General features: G+C 41.7%; 1 protein-coding gene across 1 annotated transcript; it reads right to left on the reverse strand.

The window, feature by feature from the left end:
• Positions 1-1,201: 1,201 nt before the first annotated feature.
• Positions 1,202-27,244, reverse strand: jmy (junction mediating and regulatory protein, p53 cofactor). The gene is made up of 10 exons (XM_086152386.1): positions 25,871-27,244; positions 16,772-16,945; positions 10,488-10,638; positions 9,561-9,730; positions 8,603-8,768; positions 8,131-8,321; positions 7,933-8,019; positions 7,467-7,559; positions 6,665-7,181; positions 1,202-6,474 (listed from the first exon to the last, which is right to left on the reverse strand). Exons 1-10 carry the CDS (start codon positions 26,702-26,704, stop codon positions 6,164-6,166), a joined length of 2,694 nt encoding a protein of 897 aa, XP_086008512.1. The 5' UTR covers positions 26,705-27,244; the 3' UTR covers positions 1,202-6,163.
• Between the last annotated feature and the right edge of the window lie 717 nt (positions 27,245-27,961).

A 27,961-nucleotide genomic window follows, 5' to 3' on the forward strand; every position in this document is an offset into this window, starting at 1 on the left:
ATTGGCACTTGAGGTAACGACGGTTAAAAAATGGCAGATGGACGACAGTGTGTGTTTGACGTCACGTCGGATGTTCAGCAACGCATGTCGGTGCCTGCTCGAAATGCAAATGTAATAATCTGATGAAGAATCTAACAAAGCTGAAAAAGGATTTAACAATAAATGGGTGATCTGTCATGTGGGTTTCAAAGACATACTGGCAGCATCTGTAGTGTAAATACAACAGAAAATAAGTAGAAAATGATCTGAGGCAAACATATTTGTGCTTTACAAGAGGAGGGGATTGGGAAGGTCGGGCAGCCACTGAATCCTTCAAGAAACTCAACATAAAAGTGACTTTTTCGAACATCTAACAGACTTTTATCCAGCATTTCAATTCAAATGGTAAAACTTTACTCTTACCTTCCCGTTGAAAGCGAGGTGTGGGCGAGCCTGTCCGGAAAGTTGGGAAAATCCAAAGTGAAAGTTACAAATTTAACATCTTAAACTGTAAAGTCAGAAAAACTGGAAAAAAAAAAACAAACACACCAAGGAAAAACATCAATAGGATTTGAAAAGCTTTGAAAGATTGATTGAAGCGGTTTAATTTGCAATTAAATACAGGTGTGACGTCCAGGAGGCGTACTGCATCCCCTCCTGGTCTTAACAAGAACTACAAATAATAAAGACCATCAATGAAGAAAATTAAATCAATGTGTTTTAAGTTACAAAAACTAATAAGGACAATGAAAAAAAAGGAAACATTTGACAAGAAAATCATTTTATCAAAATGCTGATTTCCATCTGAAGTTCGGAGTGATTTACTGCTCTAACCCCTGAAGGGAGCAATCAGAAGGAACAGAAGAAGAAAAAAGTAATTAAAAATTTCTTATGACACCTTACCTAACTCTTGAAGTGCGATGTATATACCTATACAGACTATATCAGTCAGTGACCTTCAACCACCATACTAACTGACTGGCATATGCTGCAAATCATCTTTTGGTGAAAAAAAAAATATTTACAAATATCCTGATCCAAAATTATACTTAAATGACAGGAAGAGTCCACGAGCCAAAACATATCCACCGATGAGTAAAGTTGCACTTTAGAAAGGCAGATGGCAGACGTGACCGTGCAAAGCCACGGAACTCAAGGTGACAAACCGATGTCTGAGGTCTCAGTGTTTCAAAGAAAAATCTGCAGAATCAGCTTTATGGTGCTCAAGTTTATTTTGAAAGGAGTATATAACTGGAATAAAGAAAGCAGAAAGGAATGTTGTGATAGGAAACAAAAAAAGCAAACTTTTACATTTTTACGCTTTAAAAATTCTTTAAAATATGAAGTTTCAATAAATACTTCAATACATTTAGGCATGCGGATATATTTTCATGATTTACATTTCATTACAGTACGTTTCCTTTCTCGTCTTCATTATTGCACTTTTCCATCATGATGGGTTCGTCCTCAAACCAGTCACATGCACGCAGCGATAAAGGTCAAAGGTTAAAGGTCAAACCACTCTTATCCAGGGTAGAAGGAGATGAACAATTTGGATTTGATGCTTGTCAAGATCTTATTTTTTTTTTAAAGCACAATGGTAATAACGAGATCAAGTGTCTGAGAGCAAATAAGAGTTAAAAATTACAGTCACAGAGTAAAAAAAAATGTGGAGGTGATTTACCAAACGTTTAGCGTTCCTTATATTTGGACGGCAGCTTCAGCTGTGCTTTTCAGGAGTGATTTAAGATTTTGGCAAATCCCTGTGGTCTGCGGGCTTTGTTCACCGATGAAGCTCCAGACAGCAGCTTGGAGGTTTGACAAGCGCCAACGAAACCTCCTTCCTACCCCTGAACCTCACAAATATTCTTTCTTAGAAGCAAAGCGGCACTTTTTTTTTCCCCCCTCCACACGATTTCCTAGTCTCTCTTGCACACCTGTAAACAACAAAACAAAAGTTTTACACATTGTTAGACAATTTCTAACAGATTTTCAGCTCATTACCTCCACTGGCCTTCCTGCTCTAAAATATCAGCGCCTCTCTGTCGACCGCTACTTAAGCTCTAAAAAGTCCCAATAGTGGCCCTGCTTTTCTGTTTTAATATTTTGGCAGACAAACACTAAGAATAATGTGCCTCATGTGACTGCATCAGCAAAGTTGAAGGCGTTTTTTAATTCTATTTCTTAGACACTATATAATAAATTGAGCCAGAACTACTATAACAGGTAAAATAAATGACATGGGCATTTATTTTATTGTCTGAGGATATTATCTAATAGGTACTCTTCCTTGATCAGCATTTTGAATTAAATTCTGTTCAATTTGTGATACATTCAGGCAACTGAGATACTGACCACAGCTAACGGTGATACTGTGTTATTCTTAAGTATTGTAACATAAGACCAACTGTTGTTAGTGTCACAGCAGGTAAACTCCACAATTATTAAATGTAAACACAATCTGTTATATGTTCCTGGTTTCAAGTCCAAGTTAATTTGAACATCCAGTAAAAGAAGAAAACCTCTTTGTGACTTAGATCTGTCACCTCCAGCTGCTTGCAAACATAGTTCAACAAGTCATTCATAATCCAACTGTTAACCGCCTGGCATCGATTTAAGCTTCAACCACCTGGATGTTGGGCTAAGAATGTTGAATGAATTTGCCAAAATACCAAACCACTCCTTAAAATATGTCCATCACACCCCTTTGTAAATGAATTATCACAGAGTTTTCACTTTTAAAAGACAAAAATCATACAAAGTAAAAGACAAGTATTAAAATCACGCACAACAAACTCACACAACTTGTAAGAAAACATGGAAAACAGATCTTTGAAAACAAGGCAGTGGAAAGAGACTTAAAATAAAAGTAAATAGACAGGCGTCACATGATCTGGATGTTGTGAGTCGGGGTCGGGGGTCGGCGTCTTTCACCAGCAGGGGCGGTGAAACGCAGAGCAGTGGCTAGTTTCTGCTGCGGCGCAGGTTTCTGTGCATCGGGTGTTGTGGCCTTTTTTCAAATGCATTAAATGCATTTTTTTAAAAAAGGGGACGGCAAAGTGGTTTTTAAACCCCTTTTCATGGCCCCTACAGAGAAAACTTTGTATGCACAGCTATTTCACTGATTATATTTATAATTCCTACTAACGTGTAGGTTAGCGGTCCCCAAGCCCCGGGCCATGGCGGGCCGTTTGGTACCGGGCCGCACAGAAAGAATAAATAACTTATATAATTTCCATTTTAATCATAATCTGAGTCTGAACGATGTGGTATTTTGAAAAAATCACCGAATTCTCTCTGTCGCTTCTGTCTATGACTCATTCTTGACTCGCTCTTGATGCGTGTCAAGATGCTTCTCTCAGTCACGTGATACATAAACGCTAATATTAAACCCACAAGCTAGCGAAATGAGTTAAAACAGATGTCTTTGGAAAGTTTCTTTGCAAATGGGAAAAGGAGCCTATGAGCACTAAGAAAAAGAAAGCTGCATTCAACAGACAATACCAGACCAACTTAAAATATTGTTGGATATATCTCAACAGGTGATTCCCACACACCAAGCCCGCTCTGCATAATATGCGGCGACGGGCTCTCCAATGAGTCGATGAAGCCTTCACAACTGCTTTCCCGCTTGGAAACCAAGCTCCCTGCATTAAAAATCGGGAATATTTATATATTAATATTCAAATGTATTTATGCGGCACACCTGTGAGGCCGGTCCGTGAAAATATGGTCTGACATTAAACCGGTCCGTGGCACAAAAAAGGTTGGGAACCGCTGATGTAGGTGACAAGTTGAGGTACAGAAATGCCCATGAAATTTTCCTAAAGTCCCAGAAAACTTTCTTTATATTAGCCTGTTTCATTTAGCAGTGACACCCTAAGCTATCAGACAGAAAAGGCAGCAAACTGTCACTCTGGATATGCTGGAACCAGAACGTCACATGGGAAAGAATAAGTTGTGATGCTGATTTCAGCCGGCGGGTGTGTTTGATCTGCAATGTATCTGATTCCTGATCAGATGCTAAAGGCTCATTGATCGGCCCGGCAGCAAGACAGAGGTCTTAATATGCTAGCCAATTACCCAAGGCGGTCATACATGGGCATGCTGTCGTCATGGCTACACATAAGTTACCAAGTTCTGGCTCCCTGCTTGTTGCTGAATGCCACAGCGTGTGGTTTTAAATTATATAAAGTTTATTTACAGCAGCTGCTTGATATATTTACAAAAATAATCCAAACTGCCACAGAACGGTGCCAGATCAATTGTTTTCCCTCCACTTGGAAGAGATCGAGATCTGATAGCGGTGCTCTTATGGAAAGACTCTGTACCAATTATCCTTTTTGTAATCAACCTTGTATTGTTCAGCTTCTAGACGATATTCCTACAGCATCTATAATATAATATTACCGTAATTGTTTTTCTCAAACAAACCTGACTGCATGTGAGGCAGAGTATTCCTGCTGTGTAAAAAGACAGGCGGCAGTGCCGCTTCAGAAACGTCACATCCCTGGAATATAAGTCTGTTTTTGCATAGAAAGATCATTCGGCATAAAACCTCGAGTCTCTGTCATAAATTTAAATAATCTTTTTACGGACATTAAAACCAGCTCCGGGGTCTTCTCTCTCTCTCTCTCTCTCTGTTCCTCTCCGACAGCGTCTGACAAACACGCTGGGATCCATGGCGAGGGAAGTGCCGCTCAGCTCCTGCATAAGTGATGCTGATGGATCCGGCACTTCCTTTTAAACCCTCATCCGATAGATAAAATAATTATTGATCATTTCTAATGAATAAAGTTCGGTTGATGAAAAAGAACTCATCTTATACTCTTGAGCTCTTTCCTTTTTCTGTACTGTGGGACATTCCTTGTTGATTTTTTCAAGTAATACTTTAGTGACTATATTAAGATAGAATTTTGCTGATTCAAGGTCAGTTCCTGATCCTTCCCAATCTGATGTGTTGATGGTTTTTAGTTTGGAAGTTGCTTGATTTTTAAGGTGATGCACCCGTTCAACTGGTGGCAAGTTTACGTGTTTTTAAAAACAAGTGAATTTACAGAGGGAAAAAGTCCATTTGATAAAGAAGTAAACAAGCAGAAAATCGTTTAAAAAAAAAATCAATTTAAAGACGTCTCTGTTAAAAGGTTTTTAAAATATATTTATGTATCCAGCCCCCATTAACAGTCACCTCTGAGTTCCCTTTTAATCAGACGTTTATGTCCGTCACACATCAAACCTCTGAGTTGTATCTAGAATCTGCTCCAGACATCTAAATATAACTATACGTCCATTCAGCTGAAAGAATGACTACAAAATCAGCCGATTGCAGGCTGATGCTGAAATCAAACCGTATATATGTTCTCTTAAAAAAAAGGTGCGATTCAATACGTCAAAATACTGAGCTGGTGTTACTGACCAGTGACATTTCTTAAGAAAAAAAAACGGCAGCTGTTACTGAGCAAGTATTTCTCGCCTGACACTGTGCGTCGGAGCAGGAGGCGGAGCGACAAGCCTCCCTCCGCTCTTCGGGGTGCCGCCTTGAGCAATGATGAAGTCTTTATTTATAATCGTGACTGTGGTTCAGGCCCAACTGGGTTGTTTGGGCTGCAGGTGTGCAAACTGTCAAGGTGTGTAACAGAACCTGGCCTGTTAACCCGAATCGTTTTTAGATCTCTGCGCCACAGTCGAACCCTCTTGTGAATACTTCACTCTTTATCTATATATTTATAAGTTTAAGTCTTTCATAAGCGATGTGGAATTTCTTGGGATGTTCAATGAAAGCCGTGACGTTGGCTCTACCTTCAGTATGTAGCAAACTAAGGATTCATGTCATTTACAGTAAATGTGATGTCAAACTGTTACAGCAAACGAAGAGTCTGAAAGTTGTCATTTCAAGCGCCAGGAGGGTAAAAAGTAAATACTTCCTTCGACAAACCCATCTCAGCAGGCGACAGCACAACTCCGACTGTCAAGACCAGAGGGTGGAGCTTGTTTCCTCGCCAAAACCCCCCAGCGACATTAAAAAGGTTAGTGGTCCATCTATACAAAGGACTCATAGGGGTCTAGAAAACACAAACCCCTTGGCAGTACTTCTGGATTAAAAAAACAAAAAAAAGTTCAAATTGCACCGAGGAATCTCCAGGCGATTTGAAAAAAAAAACAAAAGTTCTTCCTATGAGCCGATCTAGTTCTCCCAGTCAGTGATGGGGAGGCCTTCGTCCTCCGATTCAGACTCGGGCGAAGCCTCCTTGATCCTCCTCAGCGCCTCGTGGATACTGCGGGTCAGAGCGTCGGCCGAGTGGGGAAAGACCTTGGCGTGGCGTTGCTGCTCCGGTCGGGTCCGTACCTTCCGGAGCCGGACGCCCTGTCGGATCTGAGCCAGGATGTTGTTGCTGTCGTCGTCCGGGTCAGGCGCCAGGACGCGCAGCTCGGCCTTCCTTAGGTGGAAACTGCCCCGTTTAAGAGACGCCAGCACCTCGTCCATGGGGGAGCTCGCTGTGGACCAAACCATACCATCTGTGATTATACTGTCCACCTGAAGGACCACCTGATAGCATGGACTCTAAAATTTCTATTTAAAAATCATTTAGCTGTCTTCAAAATCACAAACTGCTATTTTTTTCAGAGTTTAAAACCCAATAGGTTTTGATCCTAACCGCTTTAATAAAGTCAGCACCCTCCTCACCTCTTCTCCACTGCGAGGAATCCAGTGAGGACGTCTTCCTCAGCTTCTTCCTCGCCGTCTGCAGCTGACTGCTGTCAAAGAATCGGGGGGAGAAGGGAGCCAGAGGTAGCGATGCCGACTCGGGCTCGCATTTCCGCTGTCGCGCTTGGCTCTCGGTGGGCTGTGTCCCGTCGGCCTGCCACTGCTCTTCTGAGGGAGGAGGCGGCAGAGGCGGCGGGGGAGGCGGGGGAGGGGGCGGGGGAGGAGGAGGGGGAGCCAGTGAGAGAATAGATGGGGACGATGGGAGGGGAGGCAGGGAGAGAAAGGGGGGCGGGTCGAGGTTTTCGAGTTGAACAGCCGGCAGAGACACGCTGTCGCAGTCACAGGAGTCAGACGGAGGAGCGGAGAGTTCCGGCAGATCGGCGATGCAGTCGGTCTGGACGCTGGCAGCCTGCATGCTGGGCTGCTGCCCCGCCCGCCGCCGGCTCTGACTCAGTCTCATACGGCTGGACTTCAGAGTCACCTGGCCCGGGTAACGCTGAAAGGGGAAGCAGAGAGAGGACGTCAGTCGACCCCTTCTGGATTCTTTGGATGAAGATTGAGCGCTCATAGCCATAATGGAGTTACCAGTCTCCATGCTGACAGTGCAACACTGAGTTTTTAATCCAAGTTGTGAATATCAATGTGTGATAAGACTGCGAACCATTGCTGGAGTAACGCTCCACCCAGCCAGCTGAAGGTCAAATATTGTTATGCGAGGTTTTTTTTTTTCTTGGTTTGATGAAAGTGCTTCTGGCACAAGGGAGAAAGTCTGGGTTCCCACCTGATTGAGGCTGCGCAGTCGGTCCAGGGTTCTCTGCCTCTCCTGACTCACTCTAGCGTTTTGCTTGGCCTCGTCTTCCTCACTTTCATCAACCTTTGCAAAAGCCAAGTCACAATTACAGGCTGTGTTGAAGAACTATAAAATGATTTCGCACTATAAATATAAATTAAGAGAGCTGAAAATCAACATTAACATTTTGTGTAGATAATTAAATGATTTGCAGAAACAATGGGAAATTTTGAAGATGTTAGCGAATTTTAAAATTTTAAAAATGTTTTTAAAGAATTACCAAAAAGAAATAGGTAATAAATAAAAGAGGTGCACAGAACTGTTGTTCCCCAGATGTACCTCTAAATAATTAGGTGTATATTATCATTCATAGCCAGGGAAACGTTGTCAAGAAGCTGCGACTATCAGAACTTCAATGACAAGACAGTTGATGTGACGGTGAGACCCGCAGACCTACCATGGTACACAGCTGCAGAGACCTGCCGTCAGCCTGGATCCCCTGTTGCTGTTGGAGCTTCTGGTTGTGACTGACGATGCAAATCTCCTTTCGAGAAAAGCGTTAAGATGTCAATGGTGCATCAACTGAGCTGGATATGCTTTAGACGTAAAAAGCCACTCGTGATTAAATGCATCGACGCCCGCTTCCCCTGCCCACCTTCTTATTTTTGAGGTAGACCTTCTTGGCAGTGATGCGACCTCTGCGCGCCTCCAGTTGTCGTGTCCTCTGCTGCAGGACACCGAGTCCTTCATCTCTGAGGGGGGACGGTGGGATCACGGGGTCTTCGTCACCCTTCATGGCATCGGGGCTCTCGAAGGCATCGTAGTACACCACCTCATCCTGTCGTTCTGGTACGAGAATGGAACCGACTGGTCAGAGCACGGAGATTAAAACTAGATTGCACTGATATTGAATGGACACTTTCCATTGTATTTATAAAAAAGGTTTTTCTAGCTCTGAAATATATCAAATGGGGTCGTTTAGAAGTTTCGATTGCTTAAGCGATGCTTACTAATGTTTCAGTCATCCTTAAGAGTGACTCCGAGTCAAGACTTTGTGGCAGATGACATCCCGGTACATTTTCCCAAGAAGGAAAGTTCAGAGTTTAAAAATGGCGACCTCGGCTCACCTGTTATCTGCCTGCGGAGACTCTGCAGCTGAGCAGTGAGCAGCAGCTCCTCGCAGCGCAGCACTTCGGCCTGAATATCATACAGCTGCAGCTGCAACTCGTAGTACAACGCCTCCAGCTGGTCCAAGTGCAGCATGGCGTCCTCTCCCCCCTGAAGGCTCCGCATCTACGAAATAAAACACAAAGCTGCTTTGCACTGGAAAAGACCAAGGGACAAATATCGCAAGTGTAGAGATGACGTCTTTCAGCTATGTGGCCCCAGAGGGAGGGTGGTACCAGAACCACCCAGGATAGATGTTTCTTATCGTGGGGTCGGGGCAGATATGACATCGCCTGGCTCTTGATGAGTTTTATCCACTCCAGCCTGAAACTCTGGGATTTCTCACCTCCACACAGAAGCAATTAAAGCTCAAATGATCATCTTCAAAAGTATTTCAACAAAATTGGAATCTAATAACACCTAAGTTTGCTGGAAAGAAACTAAATACATTCATGTCATGTACTTGATAAGTGATTTCTCTTCACTTAGACTGACTTTGTTATGCACAGTAGGATATACAGGCTTCTAAATGATGTTAAGGTTTAATGACCCCTGGCCTTACAGTTAATGCTTAACCCCCCTACACCTCAATATAATGATAATCTGGGCTAAAAGGGGTTACAGGCCGCTTTTCAGTGTATTTACTGGTAAAGACAACATTAGAGCTGAAACAGTCATTTCCACCGAAGTGCACCAGGATATTATTCACTCCGCTGCAGGATGCCAGAGCAGTGAGGTAATTTTAAATACAGACATTATCTTGCTTTCTTCCCCCTTTTTCTCTCGGATTGTCTACGGCATCAGACACTTTCTGATAAAACACACACACACACACACACAAGCAAAGGTCAAGGTCCACACGCACACGTTTCTGGCACTGTCTCATGAGTAGCGTCAGAGTGTGATGTCAGGCTGTACCTCCTCCTTCAAGCCATGTTTCCTCTGTTCCAAACAGATTTCCTTGGCTCTCATCAGCTGCAGAGTTTCCTTGGAGACGGCGTACTGCAAACGCTCCATGCGCTCCACGGCTGCGGCCCACGTTGACTTGCCAAACTTCCTCTGGTCTGCACGCATTCGCTCGTACAGAGCTGCAATACATACATGGAGTTATCCGAGATGGAATCCATCACCTGGCACTGAAATACCGCCTGAGTGATCAGAGGGGACTGCATGTAAACACATCCGAAATACATTTAAGGAGACACTCAGAACCTGTTCACTTGGGACAGCGGTCAGCTTCATTCTTTTATTGGTGTTAAAACAAGGTATCTGAAGCACTGAACACCACTGGCGGCCAAATCCTCCTGATCACTTCAATCAAATTGGAAATGTACACAATTTTTTTGTGGAACTCTTAACGACAGCAAATTCCCTTATAAGGAAATAATTCAAACATCAGAGTTCAGAGCCAGTCAGTCTTAATTCCTCCAACCTCTTTTAAAGTTTTTCGGGGTTGGGTTCATCAATTAAAGTCTCTCTCTCTCTCTCGCTCTCTCCCTCTCTCTCTCAAAAACAATGAAGATATATGAAGAGAATCACTATAATCTCATCACAATAAGCTATCGGACCTACATTTACAATGGTTCATTTTCACTTCCACAACAGATCCACCAAAGCAGGTATTTCACAGAGTGACAATTATCCTCATGGTTCTTTATTCTCAAGAAATTATTACTCCCCCCATGAAAAAAAAATGTTCTACTTCATACATCTGGCCTAAATACTCTTTTAGAAGTGCACTTTGTGGTTGTGTAAATACTGTATTCAAGGGTGAGAGTCAAAGTTCAGCAAAGACAAGATCCCTCACTGTTCAGTAATGACAGGACATGCCTCCACTCTGTTTACCTTTCTGGGCTCGATTTGTGGTTTCAAAGAACTTGACAGTCAGGTCTTGAATGGAGAGCACTGCGGCATGTGCCTTCTTCTGCCACTCCTCATCTTCTTTCCTCAGGCTCTCAACACGACGAGGGCCCAGACGCTCTGTCTCGAGGGCAATCTGGTAGGATCAAACAGGTCATGGAAACACATCAAGCCTACTTGTGTCAGCACAGTTTCAGTGACTTAGGATCATTCATTCTCAGCCATTTGTAATACCGACAGCTTCCAGCAGATGGTGATAAGAGTGAGTAGAGCCCAGGGGTCTATCTGTGCATGTTTGGAGTGACACCAGAAGTGTCCTACTGAGCTGATGGAACAATAAATAAAGGGCTAAATTACAAAAATAAATTCCAGATAAGAAAACACAGCAAAAAAAACCACAATAATAGCAACAATAATAATTTAAAAAATAAATTAATTCATTAAAAAAAAAAAAAATGAACCTAATTAGTGAAGAAAAGGTACGAAAGTACATATGAACCCCAGTTCATGTCTATAGTTCACCAACTCGTGTCAGGCCATGTGAAAACACTCGGCAATGGGGGGAGAGCAACGCCACGTGGAGCCCTGTCCTGGGTGTTGACAAAGCGCTTCAACTCCCTCCAAGACGGGCGCACAAGGAAAGAGACGTGGCCAGATTAATTCCCTGTAAGGGCCCCCGTGCACGTTCACTCATATACATCGCAATGTGAAACAGATGTCTGTAGGTGTTCAAAAATAAACAGGCCCAACAAACCTCAAAGGGCCTTGAGCTTTTGCTAGCCATTGCTTTGTTTTTTCTCTCAGTGTGTATGTGTATGTGTGTGTGTGTGTGTGCGTCTGCACGTGAGGCACAAGAACAGGGAGTGGTTTGGGGGTGAAATGAGGAGCAAGGGTGGGAGGAGAGATTACTTCAGAAACCATGAAAGAAAGTCTGATAGAAAAAAACATGCAGAAATGAGAGAAGTCGAACAATATACTGGAGCAAAAAACGGCCTCCTTTGAGCCATGATCTCATTGTTTAGGCATCCTCCGGCCGACAGGATACAGTGTGTAATGACTGGAATAAGTGGAGCTATATGTGAGCAAACCTAAAGACAGGGTCCCAAATGACAGGCGCACACACACACACACACGGCAAGAAGTACCAGTTTTTTCCTTTTCGACTTATCAGATCCAGTTTTAACCGGTTTAATTTATTATATTTGTTTTAACGCAAATTTTACTCTAAATAGGATGCAGCCAAATGATGTCGACCCTTTACTTTGAACATGTATAAGGGTGAGCAATATACAGTATATAATATATATGCACATAGACATACACACAAATCAATTGACCGCAAACAAAAATGGTGAAAGGCAATTTTAGAAGATATCGATCATTGATAGGATAATTCTGTTTGCTCTTCCTGACATATCATTAGTTTTTTATTTCTTTACTAGATAAAGTTGAGTACTGTTTCTATTGCGTTGAAGATGCAATGAGTAAATTAGACGGAAATCTCAAAACGAGGCAACAGGCCGGAAAAATCCCCAAAATAAATGACCAGAAAATAGGCAAGAAATGGACTCAAACCACTCCTAACAATAATGACAATGCCTTCTGTTATTTTAGTCATAAAAGTAAAGTTCTACAGCCAAGCAAAATTAAGATAGACAATAAGAAAACTGTTTTTCTTATCGATTATCAAGAAATTCAACCTTTTTTGAAACCTCTGGGTTAATTGGGCTCTTGAAGTAGACCTGAGTTGAGCAATATATTGAATTTCAGGTTAAATTATCCTTTCACAGTGACATTAATATCTATCACAGCATCAGTATTTTCGACCGATCCATACATTATCTATGCCTCTTATCCTGCAAACTGGGTTTTTGAGGGGAGATGGATCCCACCCCAGCTGTCCCTTGATGGGAGGAACCCAGACCAGTCGCTTGCAGATCACCGGGCTCAGAGACTGTCAACCATTTGCTCTCACATTCACAACTACAGAAATGTTTGAGTTTCCTTGTTTTCCGACAAAAAAAACATCTGCTTCAGAGAACCAACAGAGAATCCACAGAAAGAGAATGCAATCTCTACAACCGCTAGGTTGGGCCTAACACGTTCTTGTTGTCAAGTAGTGACTGCCCTTGAGAACTGCACTGAAAAAAAAATTTAACTTTGGTTTCGGTGAAAATAAATTTTGGCTACGGCAACTTTTCTCACTTTGCTTGACCTATCTGTTGTTGATCCTCATTTAAAGGGGGGAAAGAGCAAAGAATGTACTTTGTACTGGAATTAAGTTTACAGAATGAAGAGGGAGGAATGTTAAAAAAACAGCGCACTTTTTTTTCAAAGCGTTACATGCGTATGGTGGCATAAATGAAAGTTGTTAAGTTCTTTTTTTAATTCATCAGTTACTTTGAATCAGAATCTATTGAAATCCAAGCCTTGTATTGTCTACCAAGCCAAATGACGAGTGTTCACTTCCTCTCTACCTCTGGTACCTACTACCACTCTGTCAGGCCTGAAGGGGAAACGTGTTTTGTTATTTTATCAGCTGCCACATTTGAGAGACCTGGTCTCGCTGGACTCCTCACGCCCTTTCTATTTCGACCCCTGGTTAACAGCTGTTGGTGACAAAACAAAGACCTGTCGGTCTGACTAAAAATAGAAGTGACACGAGTTCCTGTGGAAAAGTGTGGGGGTTACATCAATAACCCTGACATGATTGCCCTTATCTGATGTGTTCAAAATAGCAGGTAAATGTCTTTCTGTGAGAGGCACTTTTCAAAAAGAGAAAGCAGTCGGGCAGCTGCAGAGAATGGACAGAATCTGGGTCCCGAATGACTCTCCTTCAAAAGGTTGGAGTTGCATGGTCATTATTGTGATGTCAGCAATGTCATGCACAGACCATCAATCCTTTAAACAGACATCACAAGTTTGCTATATCTTCTTTTCTAAAACTTTGGTGAAATTATAATGGTTATTGAATCTAGTTCATTGGAAGTCTGTTTAACATAAAATTTTCTTTTTACAGAAATGTGAAAATAGTTCAAATAAATGCTTTTTCATCATTTCTGATAGGTGTAAATGTGATTAAAAGTAGTTGATAAGTGCGGCTAGTGTTGCCGTGACAACGGTGTGCAATAATGCTGTCGATATGACACACTGTAACTGGAGCTCACATGGGTCCGAAACTCTGCTCAAGGGGTTGCAGAGCAACGACATTTCTAATTTATAGCTGCCCTTTGACCTTCTGGGCAACAGGACACTGACAGTGACGCAGTGTGAAGGTAACAGGACCATCCCACAATGCATCATTTCCTGAAGACTCGAAAAGCATTGTTGTTCATTGTTCATTCAGGTGGACTTTATTTCAGCCTTTCCACAGGCACTTTCCCTCAGTGATACAGTAAAAATGTCTTCATTATGTTGAAGAGTAATAAAGATATTCCAAAGAAATAAGATGTGTGTGCACTCTTCAGGTTTCTGTCAAAATTTGCCATAAGTTAGAAGCTGATTCTCACATAATCAGACAAATTCATTAGGTCCTTAATTCTACTGATTGTTGTTACGACAGGGCTGGTTTCCAAAATGTATACTCTTAGGTTGTCATTACAATGTAAATGACATGAATTGTCAAGGCTCCTCCTAAATTTTAATATATATATATAAATGATATAATTTCTATTAAATATGAAGGGCAAGTCATGGAAAAAATGTTTTAAGACCAACATAACCATAAAGAATTTCATGATTTGTCTTTGTTTTTTTTGTTTGTTTATTTTAAACTTTTGTTCTAACTAAGTCCTTATCTAGTAAGGCCAAATTAACTAGATTGAATGAGCTGCTGAGCAACAAAAATGGACATGGATATAAAACATTAAACTATGCATCTCCATTTTTCATTTTCATTTAAAATAAAATAAATAAATGAAGTTATGAGGATTAATGTAACTGCTAATTTTACTCACATTAGTCATTTTCATAACTCATCCTCATATTCAAACAACATTCACCTTAGCAAGTCACTCAACTAAAAATTAAACCCCCATGTGCCCTTCTGAGAAGACAGGAGAACTTTTCATTTTGTTCAAAGTATCTTCACATTGGCCTCAAATATGCTGTTCTGAACGTAACTCCCGTGAGTCTCAAACTCTAGATCAAGGAAATAATATGTAAAGTGACGAAAGCTCGATGTACGGAGCGTGATCGAGTTGAGAACATCACTCCTCACCTTCGGTTTGGGAATGCAGGCTGAGGGAGAACACAGAACAATTGACATAAATCTCAAAGGAGACAAATGAGCTTAGAAAGTCTGGAAGGGTTGAATGGTTCAGTCCATATGCTGACGATGGTGTTACTCATCACACCTCTGAAAGTCAGAACTGTAAAATTACACACTTGGGCAGTATCACCCCTGCTGTTTGTTTTGAGGAAAGACATGAGGCAAGTGAGACTATTTAGAAAAACAATAGAGTTTGTTGCCTGAGCTGAGTGGAGGCTGTACAAGACCACAAATACAGTTTTAACACCTGAAATCAGGATGGGGTGAAACTCAAGCAAGCAACTGATACCTGGCTGCTCTCCACTTCTTCACCTCACCTTTGCACCTCTGATGCAAAGTACATGTAAATTGCAGTATCCTGTGTCCTGAAAGGCCCTGTGTCCTCTGTCTACCTTTTCCTAACAAAGGAGAGAAACTCCATGATCTCCTGAGTCATCAGTTTAGGAGAGACCAACAGGCTCTGCCAGGATCTAGGATTCATTTGCATTCAGCTTTGTTTTTGCTGTTGGATCACCCTGCGGGTGACAGGTGGTAGAGCGGGATAGTTTGGCATCAGTTCAGACACACTGCACACTATGCTTGATGCTTCTTGTTGAGGGGATACACACCTCAGGTTTTCAGGTCCACAGGCTGCCTCCAATTAAACAGACAGAAGGAAATGACAAAGAATGGGTTTGACATTCTTTGTGTCTGAAAGATTATTCAAACCTTAAGGCTTTTTTATCCATATTTTTATAACCCTGTGAGTGGGATTAAACTGACAATGACTCAGTGCTAGGAATGAGTGATGGTGGAAAAAGCGCTCAATATTCAGAAAATCTATAAACTATGAAAAACTATATGTAAAATATCCAAGACAAGTCATCAACATAGTGTTCCTAGCATAATGATAACTGAATTCCCATTTCATAAAAAAATAGACATGGTATGACTGGTATGTATTTCCTTTTGTATTTCACAAATTATTACCATATATTTTGTTTCCGATGGTTAAGAGTGTCGTCACACAGTGGTCTAGGTTGTCATATCAACGGCAAAATTGTGTCTTCAAATTTCCCCTATAATGATGCAATTTGAGTTGGGCAGAAATATTTTCAATACATGTGGAAATAATTCATATTGACTAGTGCCTTAATCAGAGTTCTTGCTTGTATTACTAACCCGCTATACACAAGAAGACTACATTTAATTAACTACTAAAAGGTTTCTGAAAGTAAATTACATTCTCTCTTTCGACTTTGAAATGCACAAAAACGTTCATCAGCGCGGCAGGCCATTGGACGCCCTTATAGGGTATGAGGTCCTCCTACCATAATCCCATAAAATCCTGTGGGAAAGCAGTAGGAGCCTGGGGAACTCTGACCTATGACACACTGTTAACTCTGGACTCGGCTCTTTAAAGGCCTTGAGACAGTAGAGATTATTCTGCAGATTTTGTTCTTTTCTCAGGCTTCTAATGAAGGAAACAAAGACAGATTGGGGAAAGAGGGTGGAAAACAGAAGAGTGTGCTGAGGCTGCAGAATTACTGAGTGGTTTAGTGGCTGCTGTAATAATACTTGTGCTGGTCGTTAAGCCGCTCTGGGCAGGGGGAAAAAAGCCTCTCTGGCTGATCCTCCACCCTACATAGCCTCCAGATGCAAGGCTGCATACAAGGGTAGCATCAACCAGTGACTGCACCATCATCATCGCCACACAGACCCATAGCAACTAATGCTAATGTCATTACGATGGACTTAGAAGAGAAGGCTCAATGGAGGACGTTAACATGCTGCATTACAGGGCTTGTTTATAAGCCCTAACCTTTGCTTTTATTACCACCAAACCACAGACACTGCAATGTGAAGTACACTGCACTGGAAAGGCAGCCTGACACGAGTCTAAGTACATTCCAGGGCAGAGTAGTTAGATGACCACACTAAGGACTAAAACTGACTTAAACAGATGGCATTTGTATCTTTAAAGAGTGTGTGTGTGTGTGTGTGTGTATGTATGTGGTACCTTAATCTGCTGTCTATGCAGCATTGCCAGTTCCCTCATGTCCCTGAAAGGCTGCAGCAGGTAGTGGTAGAGCTGCGTGGTTGCCTCCAGCAGCTCTCCATACACCTCATCCTCCTCAGGATACACCTGTAGCAGCTCCACCATACTGTCCATGGCTTTGTGCCTGTCCAACACCTGGGACAAAAAACACAAAGGGAGCAACAATTTCAATAATTCACACTGCCCGAGAGCCACCTTGTACAACACTTCAATGCCTCGTTGCTGAAGGACAAGAGTGTTATTTTTTTCACTCTTTCTTATTTCTGTTTTTTATTTCCTTTTCATAATCAAAACACTGTGTTTTGAAAGATGTAAGCCGTCTGCATTTCTATCAAGCCTTCACTGCCTCAGGATTCTCCAAGCCGGCCTTTTGACACTACATCCAACATCCCTTTATTCCTCCATAATGTTAAAAATGGAGTGATGGATTTTACAGATTTTAAATTACAATGGCAGCTAAATGTTTTCCTGAAACTGCAGAGAATTGAAGACTTTACTGGGCGGTAAATATGTTGGGAAGTATTTTCAGCAGCAGATTTAGTGTTAGTGGGTTTTACCAGCAATGAATGGTATATATTGTTGGGAGTAAAGTTGGGAAAATACTACGCTCAATCCTCTATTTGCTTATTCTCCCTTTGGTGTAATCCTCACTGAAGCCATACGGAGTTTCCATGATTGGCTGTTCAAGTCTGAACTACAGAAGTAAAGGCCCTTTGTCTGCTCATTATCTATCGCTTTGGTCATTAACACATATATGAGGAAAGTGTGAACCAATTTAAATGACATGAGCAAGATTAACATTTTTTCATTATTTATAAATAGCAGGTTCAATACAATTTCAAGAATTTGCCCTGAAACCCATATTAATTTCTGAAAGAAATAACATGAAAATACTTATGATTGGCTGTTTAATGGAAATATTTTCAAACATTTAATGGCAGTTTGCAGGAAAAACACTTCACCTCGAAACGGGTATAAAGCAACAGGCTAGATTTATGCAATATATGCGAAAAAGAAAAAGTTTTGATACAACATATTTCATCAATCCTTCCAATGTGAGGAAAATGTGGAAAGTGTTGAAGTTATTTTCATCTATAATTAGAGGCCGGCCCCAAGAATACAGCCACCTTCACCAGGGCATCAATGCTTTGCCACTTGCAGTGGACAACTGAATCAAAAAAACAAAATAGATACTCAATCCGACAAACTAAAAAAAGGCCAAATAAAGTCTATGTTGTACATGACACAGTGTGATCTATGAGTTTGGAGCCTTTTAAGCTCAGCTTGGAGTCAAGGAGCCTTTTCGCAGGCCAGTTATGGCCAAAAGTGATGTTTTGACTTGTGTTACATCACACACAGCCTGACAGAGCTGTGAAATGAAGGCTGAGAATCCAGCTGCCTTATAAGATTAAACATGTTTCACTAACCAACCAACCCTAATCAGGCAAAGTTGCAAACAAAAAACTGCGCACTGCAAGGCTGTGATGCAAAACAGCAAAGGGCATTTCCACAGTATTAGTCTGAAAAGTTGTCAAGGAGGCCATTATTACAAGGAGAATATACTCAAGTGAGCAAAAGTCTATTTTCATTTGTTTTTAAATTCAATTTTAGTTCTAACAGTTATGGACAGATAAAAAAAGGAAATCATTTAGTGGAATCAAAAATAAATTTTCATTGTGCCGTTACATTTTTTTTTTCTTTTGTTTCAAAGCGGAGAACAGACTCTTCCGAGTTGGTTAGGAAAATTGGAATAAACCACTTTATAATTTCTGCTCTGCCTTATTAAGACATCTGCATACACTGTTGAACGGAGGGACCCATTTATTTCAATGAATAGCTAAAATGTTTGCAGGTACAGTCTTCCCCGCCGTAGCTCATGAAAACAGAGACTGGCCTCCACCGAGTGAGCCAGTTTAAAATGAAGTTAATTTAAGTGGGAATAAAATGATATAATCTTGTAGATCCTCCAGCCTTTCCACGTACGAAAAGACCAATCTAATCGAATTATGATGTAGGGGTAGTGACTGTATCCAACATTATCAAATACTATAAATGACAAAGGCAGAGCTTTGAAAGCAAATTATCTTCCTCATCAACCCAAATAAACCACAGGATCCTTCTCTCTCCCTGTGTGGCTTTACTTTCATGGTCATGGTCAACTAGGTCATTTTCAGAGGACTGTCTGAAGTTTTTGGCGGACACAGGAATAGATGAGTAACATACAGGCAACGCGGTCAGCGCTCGCTATTCGAGCAGTTCAGATGGTCTTTACAGTCTGGAAAGAGTTCAATTCCCTTTTGAATTACTGCATCAATGTGGTGTGACATTGAAGCGATCAGCCTGTGGCATTGCTGAGATGTTATAGAGGCCCAGGTTGCTTTGATAGCAGCCTTTAGCTCATCTACATTGTTGGGTCTGGTGCCTTTCATATTTCTCTTGATAATACACCATAGATTCTCAATAGGGTTTAGGTCATGCCAGTTTGCTGGCCAATCACACATAGTGATACCACAGTCATTAAACCAGGTACTGGCTTTTGGTAGTGTGGGCAAGGGCCCAAAAGTTTCATGGTATATGTCTGCACTGACTTTGGACTTGATAAAACACAGTGGATAAACACCAGCAGATGACATTGCTCCCCAAATCGCACCTAACTGTGGAAAATTCACAGTGGACCTCAGGCAACTTGATTCATTACCTTTCCACTTTACCACCAAGCTCTGAGATTTGGATTTCAGAAAGAAATGCAAAATTTACTTTCATGAAAAAAAAATCAGGGCTTTGGACCACTGAGCAACAGTCCAGTCCTTTTCTGCCTTGGTTCAGGTAAGACATGATGACATGCTGACAGGATGATGTACCACATGTCCTGGATATGTCTGTATTTGGTGGCTCTTGAGGTGCTGACTCTAGCTGCTGCCTACCAACTGTGAATCTCTTCCAAATTCTTGAATGAAGTTTGCTTCACAATCTTCTCTTTTCCTTCCATCCAACTTTCCATTCATATGCTTGGACAATGTGTGAGTAGCCAGCTTCTTTAGCAATTACCTTTGCTAAAGTAGCATACCTTTGAATTGTGTACCCTAGTGAACCAGACTGAGGGACCATTTATAAAGACTCAGGAAAACTTAGCAGGTGTTTTGACTTATTTAGCTGAGAAGAGTATGACACAGTAAGTCTAGAATACTGAACTTTTTCATGATATTCTAATTTTCTGGATATTTCAAACTGTGGGTTTTCATTAGCTATTTACTTGAATGCTCCTGTAAAAATATGGGAGAGGGTGTGTGTGGACACTGTGAGAAGAGTGCCACATTGACAGTTCTATGGTTTGGCCACACAAAAATTTGAGACAACACCCAGTGCTGTTCCTGTATCCTGTCTTTTAAATGGATCTGAGGGACACACAGGTGTGAACAATCAGGAATAATACAGTAAATGCGTTTTCCTGACTCAAAATGAAGCATAAATTGTAGGATATTGTGCATGCATACATGTTGTAGATGTTCTCATTTGGGAAACTCCTGCATTTTTTAAGCTATAGAACATATGTCCTCCTTTACCATTTTGCCAGCCTATATGTGCCAGCACACTGTGCTGAGTACAATGTGCTACAGCCCAGCACCACCCTTCAAATTTTAAGTAACATTGGCAGTTGAAGTTAAATGACAACCACACCATGAGGAGCACTTACTACACCTAAAGACTAAATGTTTCTGTGAAACGGAAGCAGTGATTAGAGCCGAACCTATCAGGTTGTTTGCTGTAACCTCACTGCAGCAGCTCAAAGATCACAGCAGCAGTGCAGTCCAAACAATCATTCAGCGCAGTTCAGCTACATTCCCGTAATTGGTGGAGAGATGAGAGAAGACACGAAGGTCAGCCGAACCGGAGTTCTGACTGATTAGACTGACGCCCCTCTATGAAGATCCCCTGCAAGAACCGGCAGGAGTATGAAATCAGATGGCGGCCACTGAAACTTAATTCTCTTTGCAGGAACCACTACATAAAATACTTTGTTTCAGGGAAGAACAATAGGAATAAATTGGCTCCAAATGCTGCTTATTCATACCATATGTACAGCTATCCACAAGCTGTGCATTGTTCTGTTTGTAAATGCTATCAAAACAGCTATTGTGCACACAAATACAATTCATCTGCCTGCTCTCAGAAACCAGTGTCTCCAATTCATACAGCATTATACTTCTCCTTCACTTCTGCCTCTAACAATTCCGAAATGTACCACCATCCAAAGCTATGAATAAAATGCTCTTCTTACTGCGAAGAGCTATAGATATGAATGGAGACTCTTATATTAACTCCAGGCTGGTATTCAAAAGCCCTCCACTTCGGGGACCAGGGTAGACACAGCACGATTCAGCTCAAACACTGCTCCCACTGTTTACCTTGGGGTCTGTGTCTCTGGTAACCACTAGCCAACCCGCACATCGAGTCCCTGGCCCTGCAGTCATTGCCAGCCAGGAAAACCCCAGGGCTGAATGATCCTACTCCCTGCCTGGGTATGAGTTAGACAAATGCTTCTTGAAGCCTTAAACGTTAGAGCAAACCTTTAATACTTTGACATGTTGTTACAAAATTCCCAACACATGTTACCGCAACTGGAGTTGAACAATTATCCGTTTCCATTTATGAGGCCTTAATTGTTTGTGTTTTTTTTTTTGTTTGTTTGGTTTGTTCTAACATTCTTCCTTCCAAAATTGTTTAGGCAAATCCAATCGTTGATGACAGTCAACCAAGTGCGACGGGCCGGAGGGCCGGAGCATGCCTGGTGTGTGAGCTGCTGATCCTATAATTCAGAGGCAGCATGGCTTGCCTTAATTAGGACCTAAAAGATTTGTCCATCAATCACGGGCAAAAATCTTTAGTCCCATCTCAAATATGTTTCATCCAAAGGACTAGAAAACTCACTTTGGGTTTAAGAAAGCTCACTTTGGCTCCTCAGACTATTATCATCACCAAATCATTTAGTATTTACTCTCAAATGTCCAAGTTTTGAAAATAAGCATTTGACATTTCCAAGTATAATTTGATTTCTCATATGATTTTCATCTCAAAATGTTGTTACCTAGGCCTTATAGGTCAATCAATGTTATCCATTGATATTGTCCTGTCAAAATTATATTTACATGTAAAATGTTGCCTGGTCAGTTATTTTTTCTAAGTCAATAGACATTGACTGTCTTGAGGTTGAGATGATGTGACCAAATAGTGTCAGGTCATCGAATATCAACAATAGGATGTTCAATGTAAGATGTGCTGAAGGTTGGTTCACGGTTCAGAACACTTTTGCCTATGTTCAACTAACACCATGAGGCTGTTTTATTTTACTTTTTCTTTCTGAATAATGACATGACCTGCTTTTGATACATTGACTACTTTTTTACATTGCCAATATTCTTACATATTTTACTCCCAAATACAGCATGAAAAGATATCATGGTATAGACAACCCTTTACCATAGTATAGACATGTACCATTATACAGAGGCAAAAGCTCTACCAGACAGAACCTTTTAATGATGCTTTCTATTCTCTATACTGCTTATCTTGCATACAGTGTGCGCACACACAAGTCACAAGAGTGCCAATCAATCAGAGGACCTCAGATTGTCATATGCACTCATTACTCTCTATTTCGCACTTAATTTAAGTCTTAGATAAATCTTTTCACTATTTCTAATTGTGCTGAAAAGCTAGACAACCCAGAAAAAATCCATGCAAGGCCCATTGACAAAAGGCCCCAGTCAGAACAGAACCACAAACCTTCTTGCTATAAGGCAGAACTGCCAACCTCTGTATCACCATAGCCTTCTTCTTTAAGTTGTTCAAACTTAAAATATTGTTATTTTGAATATATACTTATTTTCACATCAGAAAAGCACACAAGGTGTCAGTATATATCTTTCACAAATGGAGCAATCCTCTTTGCTACAGTTTGGATAGTTGTTCCTGCATTAGACAGCATGGGAATGAAACATAACTAAAGGACATTCTTGCTGATGTGAGCTGTTGTGTCACTGCTCCAGTACTATCATCAGGACTGACTTGTCTACTTTCACAGTTACTGCAAATCTGCTCAATCCTGCCACACTACTTTTCTCTGCACCTTTATAAATGCAGCATCTCCCTGGTTTAACAAGCCTCGCCTGTCATCTGCGCAGACACTCTGCTTGAAAGCTCTTCAAAATGAGTGCTCTTTAGATCTCATAAACTTCAAAATGTGTCTAAAGCCTCTTTCACACATGCTCGGCAAACCTGAAATTATCAAGGCTTTACCCTGATGAGCTGTATGTGCGAAAGCAAATGCCAGAATAAGTCGGATTGTGTTGCTGCCAGTGAAGGCAGACAACGGTACCGTCAAACAGATTGAGGGAATGGCAAAAGACCAACTTTATTACCAACTAACAATCAAATAATGCCATTTCTGCAGTACTGTGTTAGGGTCATGTGCTTCCTCCTGCACACTTTATCCAGCCATATAAAAATCCAGTTCAAAGAATTCTCTTAAAAGATACATTAAAATAAAGGAGAAAACAGACATTTCCACATTATGCTAGGGCAGGGGTCGGCAACCTTTACCACTAAAAGAGCCATTTGGACCCGTTTCCCCACAGGAAAGAAAACACAGGGAGCCACAAAACCCTTTTGAAATTAAAATGAGTTAACATAGCATAACGTTATTCTTTTCGCCTATATGTTGTGTATTAACAAAATATGTGCTGCGTTTTTTGTTTTTTTTTATCAATGACCAATTGCAGAGAAAATGAAATTACAATTCTGCAAGCAACAAAACATTTTGAACTCTGAAAAAAAGACGTTCGGATGAAGGTTACTTTAAAGCGAAAATACTCAATGTCTATTTGAGTTGTTCTTGTATTTATGTGAAAAAAAAGCCGAACTTCAATTCTCCACTGACAGCGAACCAAAAATGCTGTCATCTCTGTGTGCTGTCATCCTTTTTCTGGCGCATGCAGAAAGAGCAACAAAAATATTTTAACGTTTTATTCAGGTGTAACAAGATTGCCATAATCTTAAAATTTAAAATTAAATTTTAAAAATGAATGAAGTAAAACACGTTTTAATTAAATACTTGATAATTATTTTCAGAATCCACAGGGGGCTGCATCAAAGGGATCTAAGAGTCGCATGTGGCTCTGGAGCCACAGGTTGCCAACCTCTGTGCTAGGGAAACAGCCTTAAGCACCCAACAATACATTTTTCATACCAGGGCTGATTTTCTCAATTATACTCATATGAAAAAGACATTAATAAATATTGTGATTCTGTGTATTCTTTTGGTGGACAAATCTCTGGACCTCCCACGGACTGTCAAGTGGTTAAGGTTACAAACACACGGTCCACATGACAAATGTGACTGTGGTTTTCTCATTTGCTTTGTCTCAGACAAGCCAAATGACATCTTGAGGTTAAGAGCTCCTGATGGTCATTCTTTCATCCACATGATCAATTGCCTGAGGGTAGGAACTATTGAAATTAATCAAATTTTTTAAATATGACTTACCTGCAGGGCTATGAACACCAGATTCCTCAACATGTTAACTTCTAATACTCACCGCCACGGAACATGGAGCTGGCAAGGATAAAGCTATTTAACTTCCTCTCATAACAGCAAACCCAATATCTGATCTGTTTCCATGTGCATTACACAACAATAACAGAAGGGAAATTGAGAGCCCTGAAAAGTGATTCCAAAGTGATTATCAGTTTGCAATGAGTAAAGTTTATAGGGAACAAACTGCCGCTAATTTTGTTTCACAAGCGATCGATAAAGACAAATCAAGTCTCTGGTCAATGTTTGACAGCTGAACTCTATAGCTCAAGAGAGTTTGGCACCAGTCAATCCTTCCGCACACAAAGAACAGTTATCATAACAAACAAGGAGACCGTTTGAACTGCAGTTTTGGATAAAGCAGTGATTGACCCTCCTGCTGCTCGACAACTGCCTCACCAGGGGTCTGTAATGCAACGGTTTACAAGGTGTGGGAGAGCCTCGAGCACCGGTTAAATTTACTTTAACGGCAATGTTCTCACTTATCAACTGAAAATACTTGTTCTGAGCAAAGCACGAGGAAGTAGGCACGCAAATGTGGAATTATTCTGAACTGAAAAGTGCTATCCAGTGTTTGCCATTGATAACCTGTTTTTTAATACATGATCTGCTTACCAGTTGACACACGTCTAATTTCAAATCGTTTGTTTATGTTTTTTCCACATACGGATACATGCTTTTTCCTTTCCAATCAACGGTTCCCAATCCAGATTAACCCCTTAAGAAGATTTTTAAGCAAAGTTTCAGACAGCATCCACCACTAGAGGAGTACAGTGAGGCACAGTGGTGCTAGTGGTTGCTAATTTTGTGTTCCTTTGCTTTGTCACAAGCTCAGCTGTCCGGCATTACAAAGATCTCACAAGCTGTGGTGACACGTCATTTCTGAAACTCAACCTCTAATTGTTCTGCTATGTCTCTAGTAACTCCCTTCAACTCCTCAGCCAACTGGAGTGTGATGTCTGGCCAGACCGGATCATATTACAGGCAGCAACAGATGGTGGATCACAAGGAGGGGGGCAAAGGAAGAGGAGGAGAGTGAGCAGATCATGAAGGATAATTATGCACCGAAAAAGCCCGTTTATAGGATCTAACGAGGATGGTTCCAGTCCCCCCGTTTTTTTTTAACTTGGCAGTATGCACAATAGATACAACGTTATAAAGTGTAATTGTATAAGCTTAAGCATTTAAGCGGGCATGTGTAAACATCTTGATGCAATATTTTGAGGCTCCCTTTGTTGACATCATTATACAACATGACATGTACTTAGGTGTGTAAACTCAGGTTAGATATAACAGAAACACAAAAAAACTTCACTAAACACGTGTTCTCGAAAATTTAGAAAGCACCATCAACTATGTAATATCACAGTTGATGAGACGTTATTCGATTTTGAGACAAGCTACATTTCGGACCGAGTTTCCTTGGATCTCAAATGATTTACTAGTAAAATGTAAAGGAGCTGGATCACCTCTTGCATGCGTCTCTTGGCTCTCTCCAGCGCGTCCTCGTAGCCTTTCTGCCTCAGCTCGCTCAGGCTCTCGTAGTATTCTTCAGTGTCGTCGCTGTCAGAGAACAGCACCTGCGAGAAGATCTTCCAGCCGCAGGTGTCCAGAGCGTGTCCCAGGTACACCTGCAGCTGGTAGCACAGGGCGTCCGTCTCCCGCTGCGACACGCCGGGGGCCCCGAACAGCACAGTCCACATGCCGGACTGCTCCTCCGGGAACGAGGGTAGGCACGGCTCCAGGTCCGAGTTGACCTCGCAGAATTGGAGGTGCGCTGCCCGCAGGTCGCTGAAGGAGAAAAGCCCGGCCCAGCTGAAATCTTCGCGGCTCTCTGCGTCCCCTGTGGAGGGATCATCCGGGGAGAGCTCCGCGACATCCCCCGGGTCCAGTATCTCCACGTCGGTTATCTTCGGTGTCACTATATCCCAGGACCCCAGCGTGAGGCTAACGCACTCGGTCGCCTTCGCAGCCTTCTTGTCGTCGACAGCGGTGGGTTTTTTGGAGGCAGAGTTTATTCGAACTTGGCAAACTTCGTCTTTCTTTACCGACACCTTCGCGTTGTTTTCCGCCGCGGAGGCGCCGGAGACCGAAAGCTTCGCGGCGGGGTTGCAGTCGAGTAGCGGGTCCAGAAAAGTAGTCCGCCTCTGTACCGTCCTGTTGTGGCAGGTTATGGCGAACTTTCCCTCGACATCGTTCCAGGCCACGATGAAAACAAATTTGTGCCTCTCTTTTTCGTCAAAGACTTTGGGTCGAACGGACACCCATCCGGACTCCAAGTTGTCCTCCATGGTGAAGGACATCTCATCGGACCCGTAAAATAAAATACGACGATCCTTAACCAGACAACGTCTCCTCTGAGACCGCGGCTAACGGCTAATGCTAGCTAAGAATGGCTACTGATGGGCACCCTCTCGAAAAGTAAAAATCGGCGTAGTTGAAGCTAGCAAGCCGATTAGCCAAAAAAAATAAGAGGCGACACAAAGGCTGTTTACGCGCTGGCGTCGTTAGTCCATCCAACGCTCAGACGCGGAGCTCAGCGGGCCAGATATCGTAACATAAACGACGGAGATAAGTCCTGGGGTCAATCGTGTCGGTTGTCATGACACCTGCCCGCTCAGCTCACCTGCCCGACGCTGGGATCGCTCTTTGTCCGGTCGCAGACAATGCGACCTAGCCGCTGCTGCGCTGCGCTGCTCCGCTTAGCTGTCACGTGTGAGCTTCTGTTTACAAGCAGAGTGCGTGCGTGTTAAATCCAGGGGGGGATGTTGCGTTCACGTTCCACACAAAAAGTCAGTTTTTTTTGTCAAATCGATGCTGTAACTCTCTAATAAGCTAACAATATAAGCCGTGGCACTGTTTATTTTAATGTCTTTTTGAAGGTCGTTTCATCGCTTTGAACACTGGAAAAATGCAGAAATGTCACCTTTATTTTTTATTTTATTTTTTTAACTTTCGGCTAACTCATCCGTTTTGTTTGGACATCATCTTTTGAATCGTCCTCTAAATCTTACACACATGGATAAAGAAATCATTTGAAATAACAAACAATTAATCTAAAGAAATTGGAGGTTATGCGATGCATAAATGAAAACCCGGAAATCATTTCGAGGAGGGAAAAATATGTATAAACATAATTACTGCGTAAATCTAAGTGGCAATTTGTTAAGTTCTCTGAGCTTTCATGCAGGGTGAGATCATGTATTATACTCCGTTTTTAATTTTTTGTTTTTTGAAAGAATGTGACAAAATTGAAGTTAAATTATAAGTCACTCGGGGAGTTTCTGGATGGCATATTGATGACGTCAGGAGGGTGTTGTAAATATTGATTTTCTCAGCACACCTGAAGGGTGTACGTATAAAACCAGACGTCAAGAAGATGAATGTTTCGGGCGTTTTGACACATTAGGTTCTTTTAAAAATAAAATGTGTGGATTTATCTGTGTCTGCGTCTGCCTCCCCTTCTTGTTTTTGCCGGTTGTTTCTCTTTCCGACGTGCACGAGGAGCATAAACATCTGCACGTGGGACTATCCATGACGCAAGCACGCAGAGGAAGTCC

The sequence above is a fragment of the Fistularia commersonii genome, chromosome 9, assembly GCF_037954325.1.
Source record: "Fistularia commersonii isolate RoL2024-O1a breed Wild chromosome 9, RoL_Fcom_v1.0, whole genome shotgun sequence".
In the NCBI taxonomy this organism is placed as follows: Eukaryota; Metazoa; Chordata; class Actinopteri; order Syngnathiformes; family Fistulariidae; genus Fistularia; species Fistularia commersonii.